The sequence below is a fragment of the Moschus berezovskii genome, chromosome 9 (assembly GCF_049115385.1).
Source record: "Moschus berezovskii isolate FMDL1 chromosome 9, NW_MosBer_1.0, whole genome shotgun sequence".
NCBI classification, from domain to species: Eukaryota; Metazoa; Chordata; class Mammalia; order Artiodactyla; family Moschidae; genus Moschus; species Moschus berezovskii.
In genome coordinates, this window is record NC_142468.1 from 98,250,546 (window position 1) to 98,277,522 (window position 26,977).

The window sequence follows — 26,977 nt, forward strand, 5'->3', positions numbered from 1 at the left end:
TGCAGCTCGGCTGCAGGTGCCTGGGGAGCACCCGGCACTTGCTGCACAGATGTAGGTGGCTGAGTCTCCTGGCTGGGAAGTTGCAATGTGCAATGAGAGCTGCTTGGCACTCTTACTGAGGGAAACTGTGAAACTTCCCTCTTCCATTTCATTCATAACTGAAGTTACGGCTATCAAGAATGCAGGGCCTTTACCAGGATATTGCCAGTACCACGGGAAGTAGTCAAATGCACTTTTCTCATATCTACATTTCAGAATTGAAATCTCTCCTTCCTGGACTGTCAAAGACTGAGGGCTCTGTTTTACCTGCTCTTGGTCATTTTTTCCTTCTGTTGCCCACTCACCCCTACTTAAAGAGATAAAAAGTCATTAGTTCCACAGACACCTCTTTCTTTCTTAGAGTTGCTGTCTGCATGAACTTGTTTGTAATCCAGTTTTCTCAGTCCACCTAATTGATGAGATATCCTAGATTTTTTCCTCCACAAGTCACAGCCTAGTTGAAGCCACAGAATAAAAAATGACACTCCCAGTATCTCGTCCATTATTTCTGGCATCAGAGATCAGTGACAACTCAAGTTCCTCTTCTGCTCTTCTCAGCCAGCTAGAACTCTAACTTCATACCTGCTTTAATTCTTTCAGTAGGCCCCACCCTCTCACAAACTGGATAATATCTTTATTGGAGTGATTTCACTTAATTCCTTTCACTTTTTAACATTTTTTGGTTCAGCATGTGTACTTAGTCACTCAGTCAGTCCAACTCTTTGAGAACCTATGGACTGGAGCCTGCCAGGCTCCTCTGTCCCTGAGATTTCCCAGTGTTTCCCGAGAATACTGGAGTGGGTTGGGTTACCATTTCCTCCTCCAGAGGATCTCACCAACCCAGGGATGAAGCCCATGTCTTCTGCATCTCTTCCATTGGTTGGCTAATTCTTTACCACTGGGAAGCTGTGGTTAAGTATTTATTTTAATTCTATCCTCTTATCAACTACTCTGCTAGTTCCCAGTTAGAAGTTTCTAGTGCAGAAGGAGATACACGTTGAGAAGGAAAGATAAAGACCAAAGTCCATAATCTGTAGGGTCAAAAAGTGTCTGTGGTTAAAACTGTACTGATGTAGGTGAGTAACATTAAGCACTGCAAATGCCCTGTGGTGGCCTCACTGTGTGACTGTGGCTGGAGGAGGGGCTGAGCCCCGTGGAGGGTTTGTGTAGAGGCTGCAGGTGCCTGGGGAGCACTGTGCTGCACAGCACAGAAGTAAGTGCCTGAGTCTGTGGTCTGTGAAGAGGAAATGTGCAGAGAGCTGCGGCGTTCTGTAGGGACTGTGGTGGCATTTAATCTTCCATCCTGCTTTGTCCCTGAAGGAATGTAAAACAGCTGTATGAGGCGGCCCCCAGAGTTCTGAAGATACCAGTTCACACTCTGTGGGGAAGTGGAAAAATTACACTGAAGCGTGTAGCTGGCTCCCTCCTGGAGACTCAGGGCTGGGGGACTCTGCTCCACATTCACCCCTCGCACACCTGATCAGGAAAGAGAAACAGTCACTGGTGAGGGTCCCTGTAACTCCTACTAAACCCTGAAAGTGCCCCCCCCATCCCCATAGATGAAGAGAAGGATAAAAAGTCTGCAGGACTTCTCACTCCTCTCCCTCCCTCAACATAGAGCAGCGCCTCGTTCCTTCAGATTCCCCATGGGGCAGCCCCAACTCACAGCAAACCTGGGCAAACAAGAGCCCCAGCACAGTGCCTGCTAGCCCCTTCATGATGCTGCCTCTTCTTATTGGGACATTTTCACTGTAAGACACTTAACAAAACCCTGAGGGAGGGGGTGTCGTAAGTCGTTCCTGCTCCCGCAGCCAATCAGCTCACCCAACAAATCCTGCTCCGCTGACACTGACAGGACGCCCCACCCTCCCACCGCAGCCAACTCAGAATGTGCTGGCCAGGCGTAGAGTAGGAAATAGAAAGATCATTATTTTATGATTTGAGGGACATTTTCTGAGAACATTTAGGAGAAGGCAGACCCTGATTAGGAATTTGGGAGAATTCTAGGGAAAAGAAAGCAAAAATTAATTATATATCCCCAACTTTCTCTCACATGGTATGGATGCAGCAGATTTTTCCTTAATGAAATACTGTTTCCCAGAAGTGCTGAGGATGCAGCTTTAGCTTCTCTTATGCACTTACTTGTGATTCTGAATCAGCATGATCAGAAGTTGCTTCTGTTGGCTGGAACACTTTGCTGTATTAAACAGTATTATTTTTTTAATTTATTTTTTAAAATGAGTTTATTTCTAATTGGAGGATAATTGCTTTATAATGTTGTGTTGGCTTTTGCCATACAATGATGCAAATCAGCCAGAAATATACATACGACCCCTCCCTTTGAGCCTTCCCCCCATTCCTCTAGGTTGTCACAGAGCTCCATGTTGAGCTCCCTGCATCATACAACAACTTCCCACTAGCTATCTCTTTTGCATATGGTAAAGCATATGTTTCAATGCTACTCTCTCAATTTTTCCCACTCTCTTCTTCCGCTACTGTGTCCAAAGTCTGTTCTCTATGTCTTTGTCTCTATTTTTGCCCTGCAAATAGGGTCCATCAGCAGATGAACAGATAAAGAAGTCATACTTATATACGAAAGAATATTTCTCAGCCATAAAAAGACACAGTTGAGACAGTTCTAGTGAGGTGGATGAGCCTAGAGCTTGTTAAACAGAGTGATGTAAGTCAGAAAGAGAAAAAAAATGTATATTAATGCATATATATGGATTCTATAAAAATGGTACTGATGACTTTAAAAGTTATATATATTTATTTTAGATTCAGCAGGCATTGAGAGCAATATTAGTTATCTTAACCACCAGCTGGACATCGAAAATTGAATTGTAATAGTTTTATTTTTTTTATTTTTTTTATTTTTATTGGAGGCTAATTATTTTACAATATTATATTGGTTGGTTTTGCCATACATTGACATGAATCTGCCCCGGGTGTACATGAGTTTCCCCTCCCGAACCCCCCTCCCACCTCCCTCCTCCCCTTATCCTCCCTCTGGGTCATAAAGTGAAAGTGAATAAATTATTTTTTAAATTTCTATTGTAAATACATTTTTAAACTGTTGATTACTAGTTTTGTATTCTGCTTTTTAATTTTAGTAGGCTATTTTAGAGAAAAATAAGTGCTTTTGAAACCATATGAAGATAATTTTAGTTTGTGCTCTTATCTGAGACTCTGTGAATAATATTGATTCTCTGTCAGTAGATTTGGGGGTAAAAGGGATGGAAGATGAGGACCTGTATAATTTCACTGCAGTGAAAGTAAAGTGACCTGTAGACACTGACGTTCAGATGGACAGTTCAAGGATGGTTCAGTAGTAGCAGCATGTAGGCTTAGTTGCTCCAAGGCGTGTGGGATCTTAGTTCTCCAACCAGGGACTGAACCTGTGTCCCTTGCATTGGCAGGCAGATTCTTTACCACTGACCCACCAGGGTAAGCCCCATGTGCTGCTTGCATGCTAAGTCGCATCAGTCATGCGATTCTTAACAACTCTAAAGAATGTAGTCTGCCAGGCTCCTCTGTGCATGGGATTCTCCCGGGAAGAATACTGGAATGGGTTGCCATGCCATCCTCCAAGGGATCTTCCTGAACTAAGGCTTGAACTCGGGTCTCTTGAAGCTCCTGCATTGCAGGTGGATTCTTTACTGCTGAGCCACCGGGGAACCCCCATGTGCTGCTTCAGTTCAGTTCAGTCACTCAGTCATTCCGACTCTTTGCGACCCCATGAATCACAGCACACCAGGCCTCCCTGTCCATCACCAACTCCTGGAGTTCACTCAAACTCATGTCCATTGAGTCGGTGATGCCATCCAGCCATCTCATTCTCTGTCGTCCCCTTCTTCTCCTGCCCCCAATCCCTCCCAGCATCAGAGTCTTTTCCAGTGAGTCAACTCTTCACATGAGGTGGCCAAAGTATTCGAGTTTCAGCTTTAGCATCAGTCCTTCCAATAAACACCCAGGACTGATCTCCTTTAGAATAGACTGGTTGGATCTCCTTGCAGTCCAAGAGACTCTCAAGAGTCTTCTCCAGCACCACAGTTCAAAAGTATCAATTATTCGGTGATCAGCCTTCTTCACAGTCCAACTCTCACATCCATACATGACCACGGGAAAAACCATAGTCTTGTCTAGACCTACCTTTGTTGGTAAAGTAATGTCTCTGCTTTTTAATATGCTATCTAGGTTGGTCACAACTTTCCTTCCAAGGAGTAAGCGTCTTTTACTTTCATGGCTGCAATCAGCATCTGTAGTGATTTTGGAGCCCCCAAAAATAGTCTGACACCGTTTCCACTGTTTCTCCATCAATTTCCCATGAAGTGATGGGACCAAATGCCATGATCTTAGTTTTCTGAATGTTGAGCTTCAAGCCAACTTTTTTACTCTCCTCTTTCACATTCATCAAGAGGCTTTTTAGTTCCTCTTCACTTTCTGCCATAAGGGTGGTGTCATCTGCATATCTGTGGTTATTGATATTTCTCCCGGCAATCTTGATTCCGCTTAGGGATTATCAAATTGATGAAAACTCCTTATAAATGCAGGGTTTCCAGACCTGCCTAGAAAGTGAAAAATTATTATTCATTTAATTTTTGTTTCTTTCCAAAAACTTCTTCGTGGGAAATATGAATGTTCTAGACTAGCAACAATAACATTTCAGATCTTTCTCAGAGAGAGCAGTTTGTTTCTGGTAAGTGGAACAACTATAACACATCAGAGTCTAGACTCGCCCTTGGATCCAAATGAAAGACGCCTTTGGTACAAGAAGAATTATTTGTATGTTTCCCACTTCTTACGTTGGGACTAGCACACTAAAGCCAACATTTTATTGACATGAAAAAGAGTCATAAAGATTATTAACACCTCTTACTTTATTGCTATGTTAAAATTATGATTCTGACATGCCTTAAATTTCTTCTCAGATTCATCAGTAAACTAGGTGCTTATTCTTTGTCCTCTTTTTCTTCTGTTTTTATCCATCTTCTTCCATTTCCCTTCCCTTCATTTTCCTCATCTCTTACTCTCTGACTCTCCTTCTAGTTGACTCTAGATTTGCTCTCGTGACTGCTCCCCCGCTCTGTCCCCCCTTCTTCTCACCAGAGAGATACTGCACAGGTGCAGCCCCATCTGTCCCAGTGTGCCTCTCTCACGATGCAGTAGTACACAGCAGTGTCTCTCAGGGTGACCTGGGGCAGGACCAAAGTGCTGGACTTTCTGTCTGAAGCTATGTTCAGAGAGGCCATGCTGTAGTTCACTGTGTCTCGTAAACCATGAATGATATACTGTGGACTCTGATTGGGATTTTGCCGATACCAATGTATATATTCATCTCCACTGATGGTAGAGTGGTTACAAGGCAGGTTTACATCTCCTTCTTCAGCACAATCCATGGAACTGGGCTGGGTAGTCTTAGCATTAATCACAGTCCCTAAAGGGTCAAGAAAATAAAATTATCCCTTGACAATAAATCAGTGTTATTCTGTGGATCAAGGGCACAACACTACCCAAACTGTCTGGACCTACCCCCTACTCCAGTGTTTTTATCTATGTCCTGAGAAATATTATTGGTGCTTATTATATAGGGACCAAATACACATGGCAAGAATCTGAGAACTCTATAGGCTTTATCCCATGGGTCCTTGGCTCAATAACCCCAGAGATTTCTTCCAATCTGCTACTGTTAAGGTCTCTTCTGGATCATGGCTATGGATTAACCTGTCATGTAGTAGTTTGTGCTCACTAGCAAATGCATAGATCTGTTCTCAATTCCATTGCTATAATGCTGAATAAAACACAGGAAGACGAGTAGAGAGCAAATGACGCTTTATGGTCCCTTGGCCTCAAAGTCAACCCTTGTAGACACAGAACACTTACCCAAGATCAGAAAAACAGTTACTCCAATCACCAGTCTCATACTTCAAGGACATACCAGGCTTGTGGGCTCAGAGTTCAGACTTGTGTCTGCTCCCGGACTTGTTTCCAGAGAACAGAAACAACTGCTGCTAGTACAGACTTACAACCAGTGCAGGTATCTGTTGCGGCGCGCTGTTGCAAGGATCTGTCAGCCAGTGATCAAGCAGCTCCTTGTCTAGGTTCTCCTCCCCTGTTTTAGTCACATCCTGCAAAGGAGAGACATCCCCAACTCACAAGGTGTGTGCTGCCATCCTCTGTGAAGTTTAAAGTCTGGTTCTGGAAAAGGAACACCAATCACAATGATGTGTCTATCCAGAACCTGTGTTCTATCATTTCTTCTTCAAAGAAATTTTCTGATGTTCCATGAAGCTTGTGGAAAACATTGTTTAACCCCAGAAAACTGTACTGAGCTCTGAATTGTAAAATTCAGATTAAAATTACCATCCACATTCTAGCAAATGTATGTGAGATTTCAAAGTAGGCTGTGATTGTCTTAGGGACAGGAAATATTATTAACATTGGAACAGAAAGCTAAACGTCTTGAGCTCGGACATTGGAGCTCAGCGTCCTGAAAATGTCCTTGGAATCATGCATTTGTCTCCATCTAGGCAGACATTTCTCAATACATCTGTTTTTGATATAGCAACTGATGACACGATGGTGTTCTCCTCATCCTCCGTGAACTATGGTCCTTAATCCTTATGCCCTCCGCGCCCATGTTTGTAGATGCTCTGCTCCAAGGATGCAGACACAGATAAAAGACAGAAGGGAAAGCAAACCATCTGGGGTGGAGAAGGGTGGAGGTGGATGATCCTGGCAGAAAAAGAGATGTGAAAAGAGTGTAAGGAATAGGGAAGGGAAGAGTTAACCAGGGGTGGGAAATGGGAAAGCAATATTTAGGGAGGTATGTGGAAAAGGTTTAGGCTATAATCTATGATTCCCTGAATCCTTGACCACAGGCACTCAACAAAGGCTTATAAAATCAAGTTGTCTAAAGATGATGAAATTTTGTCTCTCTTTTTATTTTTCACTTTTCTGTGGAACAACGATGGAAAACATAAACTTCCTTTCCTTTATAGCCAGAAAGGATCGCTGTTTCCAAATGACGCAGCACCCTCTAGTTACTGAATAAATGAACTGCAGAGCTGAACTCCCACTGGATGTCAACTTTTGAAATGTTCCTCAGATTGAAAGGTGAATATCCCTGATGGCTCAGTCGGTAAAGAATCCATCTGCAGTATAGGCAATGGGGATCCGATCCCTGGATCAGGAATAGCCTCCTGAAAAGGAAATGGCTACCCACTCCAGTTTGTTCGATGATCCAGCAGATGGCAATTTGATCTCTGGGTCCTCTGCCTTTTCTAAATCCAGCTTGAACATCTGGAAGTTCACAGTTCATGTATTGCTGAAGCTTGGATTGGATAATTTTGAGCATTACTTTACTAGTGTGTGAGATGAGTGCAACTGTGTGTTAGTTTGAGCATTCTTTGGCATTGCTTTTCTTTGGGATAGAATGAAAACTGACCTTTTCCACTCCTGTGGCCACTGCTGAGTTTTCCAAATTTGCTGGCATATTGAGTGCGGCACTTTCACAGCATCATCTCTTAGGATTTGAAATAGCTCAACTGGAGTTCCATCACCTCCACTAGCTTTGTTCGTAGTGATGCTTCCTAAGGCCCACTTGACTTTACATTCCAGGATGTCCAGTTCTAGGTGAGTGTCAGTGATCACACCATCATGATTATCTGGGTGGTGAAGACCTCTTTTGTACAGTTCTTCTGTGTATTCTTGCCACCTCTTCTTAATATCTTCTGCTTCTTTTAGGCCCATACCATATCTGTCCTTTATCGAGCCCATCTTTGCATGAAATGTTCCCTTGGTATCTCCAATTTTCTTGAAGAGATCTCTAGTCTTTCCCATTTGATTGTTTTCCTCTATTTCTTTGCATTGATCACTGATGAAGGTTTTCTTCTCTCTCCTTGCTATTCTTTGGAACTCTGCATTCAAATGGGTATATCTTTCCTTTTCTCCTTTGCCTTTCACTTCTCTTCTTTTCACAGCTATTTGTAAGGTCTCCTCAGACAGCCATTTTCCTTTTTTGCATTTCTTTTTCTTGGGGATAGTCTTGATCCCTGTCTCCTGTACAATGTCACGAACCTCCGCCCATAGTTCATCAGGCACTCTATCAGATCTAGTCCATAAATCTATTTCTCACTTCCACTGTATAGTAATAAGGGATTTGATTTAGGTCATCAAAAAAGCAAGAGAGTTCCAGAAAACATCTATTTCTGCTTTATTGACTATGCCAAAGCCTTTGACTGTGTGGATCACAATAAACTTTGGAAAATTCTGAAAGAGACGGGAATAGCAGACCACTTGACCTGCCTCTTGAAAAACTTGTATGCAGGTCAGGAAGCAACAGTTAGAACTGGACATGGAACAACAGACTGGTTCCAAATAGAAAAAGGAGTACATCACAGCTGTATATTGTCACACTGTTTATTTAACTTATATGCAGAGTTCAGAGTACATCATGAGAAACACTGGGCTGGAGGAAGCACAAGCTGGAATCAGGATTGCCGGGAGAAATATCAATAACCTCAGAGATGCAAATGACAGCACCCTTATGGCAGAAAGTGAAGAAGAATTAAAAAGCCTCTTGATGAACATGAAAGTGTGAAAAAGTTGGCTTGAAGCTCAACGTTCAGAAAACTGAGATCATGGCATTTGGTCCCATGATTTCATGGCAAATAGATGGGGAAACAGTAGAAACAGTGGCTGGCTTTATTTTTCTGGGCTCCAAAATCACTGCAGATGCTGATTGTAGACATGAAATTAAAAGATGCTTACTCCTTCGAAGGAAAGTTATGACCAACCTAGACAGCATATTAAAAAGCAGAGACATTACTTTGCCGACAAAGGTCCATCTAGTCAAAGCTATGGTTTTTCCAGTGGTCATGTATGGATGTGAGAGTTGGACTGTGAAGAAAGCTGAGCGCCGAAGAATTGATGCTTTTGAACTGTGTTGTTGGAGAAGGCTCTTGAGAGTCCTTTGGACTGCAAGGAGATCCAAGCAGTCCATCCTGAAGGAGGTCAGTTCTGGGTGTTCATTGGTAGGACTGATGTTGAAGCTGATACTCCAATATTTTGGTCACCTGATGCGAAGAGCTGAGTCATTGGAAAAGACCCTGTTATTGGGAAAGATTGAGGACAGGAGGAGAAAGGGACAACAGAGGATGAGATGGTTAGATGCCATCACCGACACAATGGACATGGGTGTCGGTGAACTCCAGTTGTTGGTGATGGACAGGGAGGCCTGGCGTGCTGTGGTTCATGGTGTTTCAAGGAGTCGGACATGACTGAGTGACTGAATTGAACTGAACTGAACCCACTCCAGTATTCTTGCCTGGGTAAATCCATGCACAGAAGAGTTGGTGGGCTACAGTCCATGGTGTCCCAAGAGTTGGACACGACTGAGATACACACATCTTAGTTGTATGACCTCTGTATTCATGTATGCTTTCTTAGTTCTATCAGTTCAGTCAGTTCAGTTCAGTCGCTCAGTCGTGTCCGACTCTCCGCGACCCCATGAATCACAGCACGCCAGGCCTCCCTGTCCATCACCAACTCCCGGAGTTCACTCAAACTCATGTCCATCGAGTCGGTGATGCCATCCAGCCATCTCATTCTCTGTCGTCCCCTTCTCCTCCCACCCCCAATCCCTCCTAGCATCAGACTCTTACCACTCTGCAAATTGTTTTCATTATTTCTGGCTCCTTTCTTTGCAACACCCCCATTATGATCCTCAGTTTTTGGCTTCTTTGTAGTTTTCCTTCTGTCTTTTATCTTCCCATTTTTAAAGGTTACTCAATGTTTATAAAGAGTGGTTGGTAGGATAAAGTACTCAAGAGTTATCTGTTTTCTGAATAAGTAGATGAGTTGTTATTCATGAACTTAGTGAAAAAAGTTATGCTGAGTGACTCTTTCATTTCTATGGAAGTCAAGTTAAACAAAAGACTCCAACAGGATAAATAGAGGGTTATATTTGTGGACAAAATTCAAGAACAGATAACAAACATCCCAAGTCTAGGATGGAGGGAAATTAAACTGATGATATGGAAATAAATATCATGGTAATCACGCTTCATTCATTTAACAGATTTTCATAACTATTCTTTGATAGTCTGTTCTGTGGTGGATAACACACACTACTACTGAAAATATAGGAACAACTAAAAATGAATTCATTTAAGCTTGGTAGGAATATATTATTTTATTATATTAGCAAAAGTCAGGAAAAAAACAAACGCTTTTGTTTCTTGATTTTTTGACTTTATTTTTTAGACTACTGTATTAAACACTTCAAAGTGTCATTTAAAATAATACTGAAAACCAAAATATGGAGAATCTAAAAATAAGTTTTTTAGCCTATTGGCTGTTTTTAGAATCTTTGATTTTAGAAGATTATATCTTGACCATATGAGGTGAGGTTATCTTCCTTTGCTTGATGAAAACCAAAATAATGTAATTAATTTACTTTAAAAAAAATCAAGAGAATTTGATGAAAGGCTAACATCTCCACATAATGAATACTCCCAATAATCCAAAAATAAAAGAGAAATTCCCAAATCTAATAAAGGGTATCACTGAAAATATCAAAGTCAATATTATTCCCTATAGGATCACAAACAACACAGGTACTTCTATTCATTACTTCTATTCACTGTCTTAATGGAGGGCCTGGGATCAAACAGGGAAGGAAATAAGATATATTAAGCTTGAAAAGGAGAAGCAAAACTATTTTAATTTACAGATCATAAGTTTGTACATGTAGAAAATACAAAGTACCTCTAAACAAACTGTAAGAACTAGAACCTATTGGTGCATTGATACAGTTACCAAACACAAAAATCAATTTTATTTCTAGATTCTAGCAAGCATTAGAAAATGCAATTAAAATGTCATTTATTAAATGCTTGGGAACTAATATAATATAAGGTATGCAAGACCTCTTCTTGATTCCTCTCCAATAACTCTAGAATAATTTTGATTTGAGAGACAAAAATCACATAGCATTTTAGGGAGATGAGAAATGTCCTCACTTCTGAGGTCTGGGGTAACTAACATAAATCATGGCCTGGTACTAAGTGGTGACCAGTCCTTACCACCTACAGACATTAATGTCAGCAAGGACCATTTCCTAAGGCTGCTCCATGAAATAGTGTTTTCCAAACCCCAAACAAGAGTTTGGTACCGTCTATTTGGCTGTTGAACTAAATCTGTTCTCATATTGACAGGTATCTAGCTCTGTTCTGGCTATTTCAGGGCATAATTAATTCCCTGTATTCACATTTTTCTTAACCCAATTAGTCCTGGCTCTGGATTTGATGCTGCGCATTTAGGTCAATTAAGGTAAAAAAGCTATATGAAATAACAGATAAAATTGTTATAAGTAGCCTTGCTTTCCAGGTGGCTCAGTGGTAAACAGTCCACCTGCCAACCAGGTGGACTATTTTTATTTACACAACATATGTTTGTACATGTAGAAAATACCCCTGCATTGGGAAGATCCCCTGAAGAATGGAGGGGCAACCCACTCCAGAATTCTTCCCTGGGAAATCCCATGGACAGAGGAGCTTGGTGGACTAAAGTCCATGGGGTCGCGAAACAGTTGGACATGACAGAGACTAAACAACAGCAACAATGCAAGTCCTCTACAAAAATCTTAACATTAATGAAAGAAATTAGATAGGACCTAAATTAATGAAAAAAATTAGAGAGGACATAAACAAAGAGGTTATGGATCTAAAGACTCCATATGTTAAGATGTCAATTGTCCTAAATGAATTCATAAATTCAACACAGTTTAATTCAGTTCAGTTCAGTCACTCAGTCGTATCCGACTTTTTGTGACCCCATGAATTGCAGCACACCAGGCCTCCCTGTCCATCACCAACTCCCGGAGTTTACCCAAACTCATGTCCATTGAGTCGGTGATTCCATCCAGCCAGTTCATCCTCTGTCATCCCCTTCTCCTCCTGCCCCCAATCCCTCTCAGCATTGGAGTCTGTTCCAATGAGTCAACTCTTCGCATGAGGTAGCCAAAGTATTGGCCATCAATACATCAAGTATTCAGCATCAGTCCTTCCAATGAACACTCAGGACTGACCTTTAGGATGGACTGGTTGGAACTCCTTGCAGTCAAAGGGACTCTCAAGAGTCTTCTTCAACACCACAGTTCAAAAGCATCAATTCTTTGGTGCTCAGCTTTCTTCACAGTCCAACTCTCACATATATGACCACTGGAAAAACCACAGCCTTGACTAGACGGACCTTTGTTGACAAGGTAATGTATCTGCTTTTTAATATGCTATCTAGGTTGGTCATAACTTTCCTTCCAAGGAGCAAGCGTCTTTTAATTTCATGGCTGCAATCAGCATCTGCAGTGATTTTGGAGCCCAGAAAAATAAAGCCAGGCACTGTTTCCACTGTTTCCCCATCTATTGGCCATGAAATAATGGTATCTTAGTTCTCTGAATTGGAGAAGGAAATGGCAACCCACTCCAGTGTTCTTGCCTGGAGAATCCCAGGGACGGGGGACCCTGGTGGGCTTCTGTCTATGGGGTCACACAGAGTCGGACACAACTGAAGTGACGCAGCAGCAGCAGTTTTCTGAATGTTGAACTTTAAACCAACTTTTTCACTCTCCTCTTTCACTTTCATCAAGAGGCTGTTTAGTTCTTCTTCCCTTTCTGCCATAAGGGTGGTTTCATCTGCATATCTGAGGTTATTGATATTTCTCCCAGCAATCTTGATTCCAGCTTGTGCTTCCTCCAGCCCAGTGTTTCTCATGATGTACTCTGCATATAAGTTAAGTAAGCAGGGTGACAATATACAGCCTTGACATACTCCTTTTCCTATTTAGAACCAGTCTGTTGTTCCATGTCCAGTTCTAACTGTTGCTTCCTGACCTGCATACAGGTTTCTCAAGAGGCAGGTCAGGTGGTCTGGTATTCCCAACTCTTTGAGAATCTTCCAAAGTTTATTGTGATTCACACAGTCAACGGCTTTGGCATAGTCAATAAAGCAGAAATAGATGGTTTTCTGGAACTCTCTTGCTTTTTTGATGATCAAGTGAATGTTGACAATTTGATCTCTGGTTCCTCTGCCTTTGCTAAATCCAACTTGAACATCTCAACACAACCCCAATCGAATCACCTCAATCTCTTGTGGTAGAAGCTATTCTATAACTTACGTGAAAGTGCAAAGACCTAGAATAAGACTTAAATAAGACAAAGAAAACATGACTTTCATTTCCAGATTTCAAAACGTGTATGAAGCCTCAGTAATTAAGATAGAATGGTCTGTTGGTATGAGGATAAAATGAAGAAGTCAATAAACAGAATCAAGTCCAAATCGAGGTCATAATACATGTACCATCAATTTATTTTCTCTAAAGGTGCCTATGCAGCTCCACTGGGGGAAAGTTGGTCTTTCTAGGATAATAGCTAGAATAACTGGCTATTTTTATTTTTTGGAAGTACCAGTGTTTTGTAGCTTTCTGTGTATAATTTCTGTACATATTTTCTTAGATTTATGCCTAAGTATTTAGGGTCTTTCTTGGGCCATTGTAAACAGTATTATATTTTTAATTTAAGTATCCACATGTTTACTGATAGTATATTAAAATGTATTTTATTTTGTGTGTTTACGTTATATATCCTGAGACCTTCTGAACCTACTTAATAGTTGTAGGAGTTTTGGAGGGTATGTTCTTTGGGATTTTCTACATAGATAGAAAATAGTGGTAATCTGACCACCTTTCTGGCTTAAGATTGTTTATATATTTATTTGCTTTACTGCACTGGCTACAACATCCGGCACTGTACTGAAGGAGAGTGATTAAAGTGGATATTCTCCTTTTGTTCCCTTACTTAGGGAAAAGTATAGTCTTTTACCAGTAAACATGCTAAGAGCTGTTGAAGTTTATTAATATAAACACATTATTCCTGTATTTCTTAGAGTTTTCACCATGGTTGACTATTGGATTTTGGCAAATGCTTTTTCTACACATTGCTGCTGATGAACTAGCTCATCTTATTGTTGACTCACAACTCCTCCACTTCCCGTTAGATGTTCTCCTCATCTTCTTTGTTTTGGGCCAAATATACATGTAGCATGATAGCAAATGACAGCCACTTCTCTTCAAAGTCACCCACTATTGTGAGACTGAAGGAGGTGAGGGACAGACAAGTCTTTGTGGGGTCCAGTTGTCCTCATAGTTCAAGTATGACTTTCATAGTTCAAGTATGACTTTATGTGTCACAGTTTGTCCATGCTTTTGTCTTCATCAGACTTTCCTTTACAAATGTTACCCTCAGCTCAGTTTTGCTCAGTTCAGTTGCTCAGTTGTGTCAGACTCTTTGCAACCCCATGGACTGCAGTATGCCAGGCTTCCCTGTCCATCACCAACTCTTGGAGTTCACTCAAACTCATGTCCATTGAGTCAGTGATGCCATCCAACCATCTCATCCTCTTTCGTCCCCTTCTCCTTCCACCTTCAATCTTTCCCAGGTTCAGGGTCTTTTCCAATGAGTCAGTTCTTCACACCATGTGGCCAAAGTATTGGAATTTCAGCTTCAGCATCAGTCCTTCCAATGAATATTCAGGACTGATTTCCTTTAGGATGGACTGGTTGAATCTCCTTGCAGTCCAAGGGACTCTCAAGAGTCTTCTCCAACACCACAGTTCAAAAGCATCAATGTTACTCTAAGCTGACTTAAAGTGAATCCAGGCTCAACACCAGATATGAAGATAACAGCTTTGTACAGACTCGTCCACCAGCTCTATTCATTGCCTGAGTTCTAATCCCTAGAACTAATCTCTTATTCTACGTTCTGCTTTTCTGATTGTGCCCTGACACAAAGTCTAAGAGGAAATGACTAAGGACATGGTTTTGATGCTGACTCCACACAACTAGACCCAGGTTTGTGATGGAGTAAAACTGCCAGTTTAAAGTTTTATGGGGCAAGTTTTCCAAATTTAGACAACTTTACACATGTTCTGTGCAGTTTATCTAAAGTCAAAATTTCAAGAGGAGAATATATTAGTAGAAAGTTAATCTGAGTCCCTTGGAGTGCAAGGAGATCCAACAAGTCCATTCTAAAAGAGATCAATCTTGGGTGTTCATTGGAAGGACTGATGCTAAAGCTGAAACTCCAATACTTTGGCCACCTCATGTGATGAGTTGACTCACTGGAAAAGACTCTGATGCTTGGAGGAATTGGGGGTGGGAGGAGACGGGGACGACAGAGAATGAGATGGCTGGATGGCATCACCGACTCGATGGACATGAGTTTGAGTGAACTCCGGGAGTTGGTGATGGACAGGGAGGCCTGGCGTACTGTGATTCATGGGGTAGCAAAGAGTCGGACACGACTGAGCAACTGAACTGAACTGAACTGAATCTGAGTAGAAGGAACATACCTCAACATAATAAAATCTATATATGACAAACCCACAGCAAACATTATCCTCAATGGTGAAAAACTGAAAGCATTTCCCCTAAAGTCAGGAACAAGACAAGGGTGCCCACTCTCACCACTACTATTCAACAGTTCTGGAAGTTTTGGCCACAGCAATCAGAGCAGAAAAAGACATAAAAGGAATACAAATTGGAAAAGAAGAAGTAAAACTTTCACTGTTCACTGATGACATGATCCTCTACACAGAAAACCCTAAAGACTCTACCAGAAAACTACCAGAGCTAATCAATGAATACAGTAAAATTGTAGGATATAAAATCAACACACAGAAATCCCTTGCATTCCTATACACTAATAATGAGAAAATTTAATAAATAAAAAATTTTTAAAAAAAAGAAAATAGAAAGAGAAATTAAGGAAACTATTCCATTCACTGTTGCAATGAAAAGAATAAAATACTTAGGAATATATCTATTTAAAGAAACAAAAGACCTGTACATTGAAAACTATAAAACACTGGTGAAAGTAAAAAGAGGACACTAATAGATGGAGAAATACACCGTGTTCTTGGATTGGAAGAATAAATATTGTGAAAATAAGTATACTACCCAAAGTAATTTATACATTCAATGCAATCCCTATCAAGCTACCAACGATATTTTTCACAGAGCTAGAACAAATAATTTCACAATTTGTATGGAAATTCAAAAAACCTCGACTAGCCAAAGCAATCTTGAGGAAGAAGAATGGAACTGGGGGAATCAACCTGCCGGACTTCAGGCTCTACTACAAAGCCACGGTCATCAAAACAGTATGGTACAGGCATAAAGTCAGAAATACAGATCAATGGAACAAAATAAAAAGCCCAGAGATAAATCCACTTACTTATGGACACATTATCTTTGACAAAGGAGGCAAGAATATAAAATGGAGAAAAGATGGTCTCTTTAACAAGTGGTGCTGGGAAAACTGGTCAGCCACTTGCAAAAGAATGAAACTAGAACACTTCTTAACACCATACACAAAAATAAACTCAAAATGGATTAAAGATCTAAATGTAAGACCAGAAACTATAAAGTTCCTAAAGGAGAACATAGGCAAAACACTCTCTGACATAAATCACAGCAGGATACTCCATGACCCACCTCCCAGAATATTGGAAATAAAAAAATAAGTAAACAAATGGGACCTAATCAAAATTAAAAGCTTCTGCACAGCAAAGGAAACTCTAAGCAAGGTGAAAAGACAGCCTTCAGAACGGGAGAAAATAATAGCAAATGAAACAACTGACAAAGAATTAATCTCCAAAATATACAAGTAGCTCCTGCAGCTCAATTCCAGAAAAATAAACGACCCAATCAAAAAATGGGCCAAAGAACTAAACAGACATTTCTCCAAAGAAGACATACAGATGGCTAACAAACACATGAAAAAATGCTCAACATCACTCATAATCAGAGAAATGCAAATCAAAACCACAATGAGATACCATTTCACGCCAGTCAGAATGGCTGCTATCCAAAAGTCTACATGCAATAAATGCTGGAGAGGGTGTGGAGAGAAGGGAACCCTCTTACACTGTTGGTGGGAATGCAAACTAGTACAGCCAGTATGGAGAACAGTGTGGAGATTCCTTAAAAACTGGAAATAGAAATGCCATATGATCCAGCAAGAGCACTCCTGGGCATACACACCGAGGAAACCAGAATTGAAAGAGAAACATGTACTCCAATGTTCATCGCAGCACTGTTTATAATAGCCAGGACATGGAAGCAACCTAGATGTCCATCTGCAGACTAATGGATAAGAAAGCTTTGGTACATATACACAATGGAGTATTACTCAGCCATTAAAAAGAATGCATTTGAATCAGTTCTAATGAGGTGGATGAAACTGGAGCCTATTATACAGAGTGAAGTAACTAACGTATACTAACATATATATATATATATATATATGGAATTTAGAAAGACGGTAATGATAACCCTGTATACGAGACAGCAAGAGAGACACAGATGTATAGAACAGTCTTTTGTACTCTGTGGGAGAGAGCAAGGGTGGGATGATTTTGGAGAATGGCATTGAAATATGTATATTATCATATGTGAAACGAATCACCAGTCCAGGTTCAACACATGATACAGCATGATCGGTGCTGGTGCACGGGGATGACCCAGAGGGAGGATAAGGGAAGGAGGGAGGTGGGAAGGGGGTTCAGGAAGGGGAACTCATGTACACCCCGGGCGGATTCATGTCAATGTATGGCAAAACCAACCAATATAATATTGTAAAATATTTAGCCTCCAATTAAAAAAAATAAAAAAAAGAAAGTTAATCTGGACACCTGTTTCCAAATAACGTAGAAGGTGCCTTTAACTAGAACTAAATCTTCTGATCCAGACCACAACTTAAATAACCACAGGACTATCATTTCTTTCTGGGGTCTGCGGGTATGCATTTCAGCTGGGGTCTTGCAGCAGAGGGGCTCTCTCTTACTAAGCTCCGGGGTTTTTGTACAGCTTTTCCTATTACTTCAAGCACTGTGAGTTCACAGAGAGCACAGAAGTACTTTGCAGAGTCTTCCAGTTGTAAGGCTGAAATGGTGAGGCTGATGGATTTATCTGCTTTCTTAAAGTTTACAGAGTAGCGGTCTTTCCTTGCATTTGTGACTTCTGAACCCTGATGAATGACATAAGTCATCTGTCCACTGGGAAGTTGCTTGTACCAATAAAGGTAGTACAAGCTCCAACTTGTTTCATACCGACAGTTCAAGGTGACTGACTGCCCCACTTGGCTGGATACATCTGACTGGTCTTGAGTAACTTTCTGGGCCATAACAGATCCTGTGGGGAAAAAAATCAGAAAACAAAGATGAAGCAATGTATAAAATAGTGTAGGAGTTATTTAGGATCCAAAGACAAAAAATTGAAATCATAAGATTCTTCCTTGTCTCCATGTTTCCTTTCTTCTGCAAGTCCCTGTGAAGTGCCACATGCCTGTGTGCAGTCCTTTCACCCTGAACACTCACACCGATGTTTGCAAGCATCCCTACCAGAGAAGGTGAAGGCCAGGAACACCCAGAGCAGACTGGAGAGCGGCATGAGGCATGGATTCCCCTGCACAAATGTGCTGAGTTCTGCCTCAAGCTGAGAGTTCAGTGTCTTTGAGTGCCTGGCAGCACATATACATACTACCCGGTACCTGTGTGACTCCCCACAACGGGAAGTGGGGTTTGTCGTGTTCATAGACCACACGGTCTGTGCACACATGGGAAAAAGTCTGTCTCACCACAAACCTTTACTTTGTCTGCTTGTCTTTCCCTGGTCATTAAATTAGGCAGATTCTGAAAGAAGACATGAAAAAAGCAATCAGTATTAAAATTTGAGTGGAGGAGAACTGAATATTAGACAAGTTGACATACATTGATAATTATTCAGCAAAATAGTTTTGCCATCCTGTTTAAAATATAATTTACTATAGCCTATGAAACTTTCTGTAATCTACTAACTGAAGAAGGCGATGCCACCCCACTCCAGTACTCTTGCCTGGAAAATCCCATGGGTGGAGGAGCCTGGTAGGCTGCAGTCCATGGGGTCACAAAGAGTCGGACACGACTGAGCGACTTCACTTTCACTTTTTACTTTCATGCATTGGAGAAAGAACTGGCAACCCACTCCAGTGTTCTTGCCTGGAGAATCCCAGGGACGGGGAGCCTGGTGGGCTGCCATCTATGGGGTCGCACAGAGTCGGACACGACTGAAGTGACTTAGCAGCAGCAGCAGCATGAAACTTTCTGTAATCTACTAACAGGTCATTCATTTAGCCTATACTTACTTTTCTCCACCCAGAATGTAATGACTCTTTTAAAAACCTTGCAGATCTTAGGTTTCTTGGTGAATGGAAATTTTATTCAAAATCATTAATATATCTCTGTCTTTGTATTGAGTTTTGTGACTCTATTTAGGTTTTTCAATAAATAAAATTACTTCACCATGAAATGACACACACAAAAAAATCAGTCCATCTGACTTTCAGAGTCTATTCAGTTTTAAATTTTGAAAGAAATTATACAGGAATAAAATATTCTTTTGAAATTTGAAATTGAGTCTTATTTATTAGACTTTGAGGAAGATCAGGATATTCAGTCCCGTTCCCTCAACAAGTAGAATTGCATTTATTAGACCATGTGTCCTGGAATTGTCCTGATGTCACATTTTATATTTCATTGGTCCAAAGGGTTCAGTCTCACTTGTTAGTGGCTCATTATTTTTTTCTTAGTAAAATAAATTCAAAATAAGTATGCCAGATCTTTCTGTGACATAATGCTATAATGTTCTCCTACATAACTTGGCATCTACAGGTTTTAAACACCTTTTTGTTATTGTTCAGTCACTAACTTGTGTCCAAACTTTGTGACCCCATGGACTGCAGAACACCAGGCTACACTGTACGTCAATATCTCCCAAAGTTGCTCTAATTCATGTCCATTGAGTCAATGACGCTATCTAACCACCTCATCCTCTGCTGTACCTTTCTCCTTTTGCCTTCAATCTTTCCCAGCATCAGAGTTTTTCCAATGAATTGGCTCTTCACATCAGTTGGCCAAAGTATTGGAGCTTCAGCTTCAGCATCAGTCCTTCCAGTGAATATTCACAGTTGATTTATATTAGGACTGACTGGTTTGTCCTCCTTGCAGTCCAAGGGACTCTCAAGAGCTTTCTCCAGCACCACAATTCAAAAGCATCAATTCTTCGTATTCACCCTTATTTATGGTCCAATTCTCACACCACACATGACAATTGGAAAAACCATAGCTTTGACTATACAGACCTTTGTCAGCAAAGTGATGTGTCTGTTTTTTAATATGCCATCTTAAGCTTCCCAGGGAGCACAAGAGTTTAAAAACCCACCTGCAAATGCAGGAGACATAAGAGATGTGGGTTTGATCCCTAGGTCAAGAAGATTGCCTGGAGGAGGGTATGGCAACCCACTCCAATATTCTTGCCTGAAAAATTTCATGGACAGAGGAGCCTGGAGGGCTATGGTTCATAGGGATGCAGAGCCGGACACGACTGAAGCAACTTAGCCCACGTGCAAGTTTGTCATATCTTTTCTTCCAAGGAGCAAGCATCTTTCCATTTCATGGCTGCAGCCACTGTCCATAGGGATTTTGGAGTCCAAGTCTACTTTTTCCCCTTCTATTTGCCGTGAAGTGATGGGACCAGATGCCATGATCTTAGATTTTTGAATGTTGAGTTTCAAGGCAGCTTTTTCACTCTCCTCTTTCACACTCATCCAAAAGCCCTTTCAGTTCCTCTTCATTTTCTCCCATTAGAGTGGTATCTTATGCATATCTGAGGTTTTTTATATTTCCCCCAACAATCTTGATTCCAGTTTGTGATTCATCCAGCCCAGCATTTCACATGTTATACTCTGCATATAAGTTAAATAAGAGGACTGCCAATATAACCTTGACATACTCCTTTCCCAATTTGGAACCAGTCGGTTGTTCCATGTCCAGTTCTAACTGTTGCTTCTTGACCTACATACAGGTTTTTCAGGAAACAAGTAAGGTGGGCTGGTATTTTCATCTCCTTAAGAATTTTCCGATTTGTTGTTATCCACACAAAGTTTTTACTGTAGTCAATGAAACAGTAGTAGATGCTTATCTGGAATTCCTTTGTTTTCTCCATGATCCCATGAATGTTGGCAATTTGACTCTGGTTCCTCTGCCCCTTTGAAACCCAGTTTGTATAGCTGGAGTTTCTTGGTTCATGTACTGCTGAAGGCTAGCTGAAGGATTTTAAGCATAATCTTACTTGCATGTGAAATGAGCACAATTGCATAATAATTTGAGCAATCTTTGGCATTGCCCTTCTTGGGGATGGAATGAATACTGAGCTTTTCCAGTCCTGTTCAAATACTTTCAGTTCAGTCCAGTTCAGTCGCTCAGTCGTGTCCGACTCTTTGTGACCCCATGAATCACAGCACGCCAGGCCTGCCTGTCCATCACCAACTCCTGGAGTTCACTCAAACTCATGTCCATCGAGTTGGTGATGCCATCCAGCCATCTCATTCTCTGTCGTCCCCGTCTCCTACCACCCCCAGTCCCTCCCAGCATCAGAGTCTTTTCCAGTGAGTCAACTCTTCACATGAGGTGGCCAAAGTATTGGAGTTTCAGCTTTAGCATCAGTCCTTCCAATGAACACCCAGGATTGATTTCCTCTAGAATGGACTGGTTGGAGCTCCTTGAAGTCCAAGGGACTCTCAAGAGTCTTCTCCAGCACCACTGTTAAAAAGCATCAATTCTTCAGTGATCAGCTTTCTTCACAGTCCAATTCTCACATCCATACATGACCACGGGAAAAACCATAGCCTTGACTAGATGGACCCTGGTTGGCAAAGTAATGTCTCTGCTTTTTAATATGCTATCTAGGTTGGTCATAACTTTCCTTCCAAGGAGTAAGCATCTTTTAATTTCATGGCTGCAGTCAGCATCTGCAGTGATTTTGGAGCCCAAAAATACTTAGTATATGTCAATACCACAGAACTTGATGATTGAAGTTTTGTATACTGTACATTATTATGAAGTATGTATCTCTCAATCTTCCACTTGGTTTCATCATTTTAATAGATAAATTAATTTAAAAGAACCAAAAGCAAACAACAAGTAGAAAAGGAAGTATAGACACAGTCTCCAAAACAGTGCCAGTTCTTAGAATTTAAGGTCAAAAGAAAGCATTAGTGAGTGATTGAACAATCTATTCTTCTGTCCCATATGAACTCTGAGTGACAGGCAGTTGATGTCCTGGTTTCTAATTATTTACAAGGAAGCAGGGGAGACCACAAATGCCCAGAGCAGTCTGGGGAACCACAAGACAATGCATATATTATACGTATCAGTATATTATATTTATTAAATGTTTATATCCACTTTTTTATGCATAGTTGTGAAATTGATCACATTTATAAATTATAATTCAGTTCAGTTCAGTTCAGTCGCTCAGTCGTGTCCAACTCTTTGAGATCCCATGAATCGCAGCACGCCAGGCCTCCCTGTCCATCACCAACTCCTGGAGTTCACTCAAACTCATGTCCATCGAGTCGGTGATGCCATCCAGCCATCTCATTCTCTGTCGTCCCCTTCTCCTCCTGCCCCCTCCCAGCATCAGAGTCTTTTCCAATGAGTCAACTCTTCCCATGAGGTGGCCAAACTATTGGAGTTCTAGCATTAGCATCAGTCCTTCCAATGAACACCCAAGATTGATCTCCTTTAGAATGGACTGGTTGGATCTCCTTGCAGTCCAAAGGACTCTCAAAACTCTTCTCCAGCACCACAGTTCAAAAGCATCAATTCTTCAGTGATCAGCTTTCTTCACAGTCCAACTCTCACATCCATACATGACCACAGGTAAGACCATAGCCTTGACTAGACAGACCTTGGTTGGCAAAGTAATGTCTCTGCTTTTTAATATGCTATCTAGGTTGGTCATAACTTTCCTTCCAAGGAGTAAGCGCCTTTAATTTCATGGCTGCAAATTTGGAGCCCAGAAAAATAAAGTCTGACACTGTTTCCACTGTGTCCCCATCTGTTTCCCATGAAGTGATGGGACCAGATGCCATGATCTTTGTTTTCTGAATGTTGAGCTTCAAGCCAACTTTTTCACTCTCCTCTTTCACTTTCATCAAGAGACTTTTGAGTTCCTCTTCACTTTCTGCCATAAGGGTGGTGTCATCTGCATATCTGAGGTTATTGATATTTCTCCCAGCAATCTTGATTCCAGCTTGTGCTTCTTCCAGCCCAGCGTTCCTCATAATGTACTCTGCATATAAGTTAAATAAGCAGGGTGACAATATACAACCTTGACGTACTCCTTTTCCTATTTGGAATCAGTCTGTCATTCCATGCGCAGTTCTAATGGTTGCTTCCTGACCTGCATACAGGTTTCTCAAGAGGCAGGTCAGGTGGTCTGGTATTCCCATCTCTTTCAGAATGTTTCACAGTTTATTGTGATCCACACAGTCAAAGGCTTTGGCATAGTCAATGAAGCAGAAATAGATGTTTTTCTGGAACTCTCTTGCTTTCTCCATGATCCAGCAGATGTTGACAATTTGATCTCTGGTGCCTCTGCCTTTTCTAAAACCTGCTTGAACATATACAGAACCATTCCATCACCCTAAAGAACTTGTTTTGACAACCATTCCCACCCCTGCAACCCTTGAAAACTACAGATGCCTTGGTTTCCAATTATTTGTAACTAGACAGAAGAGACCACAAAGGCCCACAACAACCTGGGGAGCAGCTTGATATTCTAAAATATGCTAATATAATAATTACATATACATACAAGGAAATTGATACTGTTAAAATTTTATTAAAATATAGATCGTGATCTGATACCTCCGTTTTGTATGCCCTCTTTGGTTTTGATGCATGGCTCTGTGAAACTTTATCACTTGTATAGGTTCTTGTTACCACCATAAAAATCATGACATAGAATTGTTCCATCTCTCGAAAGAAACTCTCTTTGCACACCCTCCCGAGGCCTATAATTCTTTACAATCCAGGTCACTACTGATCTCCTTTCATCTTTGTATTTTGTCCTGTTGAGACTGTTGTATAAGTTGAATCACACTATGTATACAATCATAATATCTAGTAAGTGTAATCATATACCATGTAACCTCTGAGATTTTTCTTTTTTACTCATCATAACATCCTGAGATCTATCTAGACTATTGCATATATCAATCATCTTTTACTTTTAATCACTACAGACTGTCCCCAACTTTATTAAGGATAATTCAATTTAGGACTTTTGACTTTACAGTAGCGAGAAAGTGGTATGCATTCAGTAGAAACCATATTTGGAATATTGAAATTTTATCTTTTCCCGGGCTAGCAACATGCAGTATGATATTTCCTGGTGATTCTGGGCAGCAGCAGTGAGCTGAGCTCCTGGCCAGCCTCAAAATCATAAGTGTAAACAACCAACAAACACATTTACAGCCATTTAATACCCATATAACCATTCTGATTTTCACTTTCAGTACAGTACTTAACACATTCATAGGATTTTCATCATTTTAGTGTAAAATAGACAATTTTTTCCCAAATGTAGGCTAATGTAAGTATTGGCCACATTTAAGGGAAGCTACTGCTTCCCTGATAGCTGAGTTGGTAAACAATTTGCTGCAAAGCAGGAGACCCTTGTTTGATTCCTGGGTTAAGAAATTCCTCTGGAGAAGGGATATGCTACCCACGCCAGTATTCTTGGGTTTCCCTTGTGGCTCAGCTGATTAAGAATCCACCTGCAATGCGGAGACCTGTGTTCGATCCCTGGATTGGGAAGATGCCCTGGAGAAGAGAAAGGCTACCCATTCCAGTAGGCTGGCCTGGAGAATTCCATAGACAGTCCATAGGGTCACAAAGAGTCGGACATGACTGAGCGACTTTCACTTCCAAGGGAAGCTAGGTTAAATATATTAGATGGGTTATCATTTTTAAATTTTAATTTATTTTTATTGAAGTATAGTTTCTTTACAATGTTAGTTTCTGCAGTACAGCAAAGAAAATCAGTTATACATGTATACATTTATCTCCACAGTTTTTTAGATTTCCTTCCCAAATTAAATGAACTTTTGACTCACTATTGTTTCAACTTAAAATGATTTATTGCAAAATAATCTTATTGAAGTTGAGTAAGATGTATAAATAATATTTCATTGTGTAAATGTACTACAGGATATTTATCTGTTCATTCAGTGAAGATCACTGGTTAATTTCCAGTACTAATGTACATATTTTTGTGTGAACATAAAGTTTTCCTTTCTCAAGCATAAATACCCAGGAGTGTGATTGCTGGGTTGTTCAGTAAGTGAATATTTAAATTTATGTGAAACTCTTGGATTGTTTTCTAGAATGACTGGGCCATTCACCCACCAGCAATGCATGAATGATCCAATTTCTCTGCTTCATTGCCAGAACTTGGTATTGTCAGTAATTTTCATTTTAGCCCTTATGATAGATGTGAAGCGGTTTCTCTTTGTAATTTTAATTTGGATTTCCCTAATATAATTTTAGGGGTATATCCTTTGGATTTTCTACATAGATAATCATGTTACCAGCAAATAGTGGCAGTTTTATTTTTTCTTTCAACTCTGTTAGATTGGTCATCCACTTTCTTTATTGCACTGGCTCCAACATCTAGCACTGTACCGAAAGAGAGACAAGAATGGACACTCTGGCTTTCTTCTCTTTATTAGAGAAAATCATAGTCTTTTACTAGTAAGAATACCTTTAGCTTTTGAGGAGATTCCTCACAATTCTTGTGATTCTCAGAGTTTTCACCATAACTGACTAGTGAGTTTTTGCAAATCCTTTTTTTCTGACTAGATTAATATGATGAAATGAGTTTTCATTTCTACCCTGTTAATATGGTGAATTCCATCCATTGATTTTCAATATTAAAGTGTCTTGCACCCTTGAAAGAAATTACATTTGTGCTCAGTATATTATTCATTTTATATATCAATGAATTGTACTTGCTAAAATATTTTCAGAAATTTGTGTCTATCTTCAAGATAAAAGATATTTCCCTGTAGTTTTTGGTTCTTTATGGTCTTTGTCTGATTTGGGTATCAGGGTAATATTAGCCTCATAAAATGAGTGAAGAATTATTTTCTTTCTATTTTCTGCAAGAAATTGTGTATAATTCAATGTTTGACAGAACTCTTCAGTGACATTGAGTCTGGGGATTTTTTTTTTTAATTAAAGCTTCAATTTCTTCATAGACATCACAACTTCAACTTTCTCTGGCCCCTGCTCTGAGCAGAGATGAGGAGGAGCGACCACTGGAGCCCACAGTGAGGTTTGGGGACAGATAGCAGGTGCTTCCAGAGCACTGTGCCCAGCACAGAAGTAGGTTCCTACATCTGAGAGCTGGGCAGCAGCCAGGTGCAGGGAGCTGTGCTTTCTGGTCTCTCCAAGCCGACCTGTCAGTCTCTGCTGGGTCCTCACTTCTCCAATCTTAGCTAATAACATCAAGAAGACAGGACTTCCCCCAGGGCTCTGCTTATACCACTGTAAACTGTAAAATGTGCTTGAGGAATTGCAGTATGTGGTGAAGTTCTCGCCTTCTTGCAGAAGCAAGAATTCAGGGAAATGCTTTATCTGTTGTCCATTCATTTCTGTTCAGAAAAGCAGTGAGAAGTAACAGAGAAAGTCTGATTAGATGTTTATTCTCTCAGCTGTCGTGGTCTCTCTCCTTCTTCTTGTGTGTTTTCTCCTTCTTTCCATGTCTCCCTCCCCAGCTCCCTCTATCTCCCACATTTTAGTTCTTATGCTTTTCTCAACATCCTTCTCTCAGTCAGAAAATCCCATTCCTACAGCTGCCTGCAGATAAGATTCCTATGTGCTGAATTTTCTGGGATCAATCAGGGAAACCCCAAACTCACGTGATATTTGCATCCATAAGATCAACCCTGGTGCTAACAGTAGCATCTCCCTTTTCTTCCTCCTCAGAAAGAGT

At 40.6% G+C, this 26,977-nt stretch overlaps 1 gene segment (V, D, J or C); it reads right to left on the reverse strand.

The window, feature by feature from the left end:
* Positions 1–952: 952 nt before the first annotated feature.
* On the reverse strand, positions 953–1,813 carry LOC129563458 (T cell receptor alpha variable 22-like). The segment is given in 2 exon segments: positions 953–1,515; positions 1,706–1,813. Coding segments are annotated over 2 exon segments (489 nt in total).
* Positions 1,814–26,977: the final 25,164 nt, after the last annotated feature.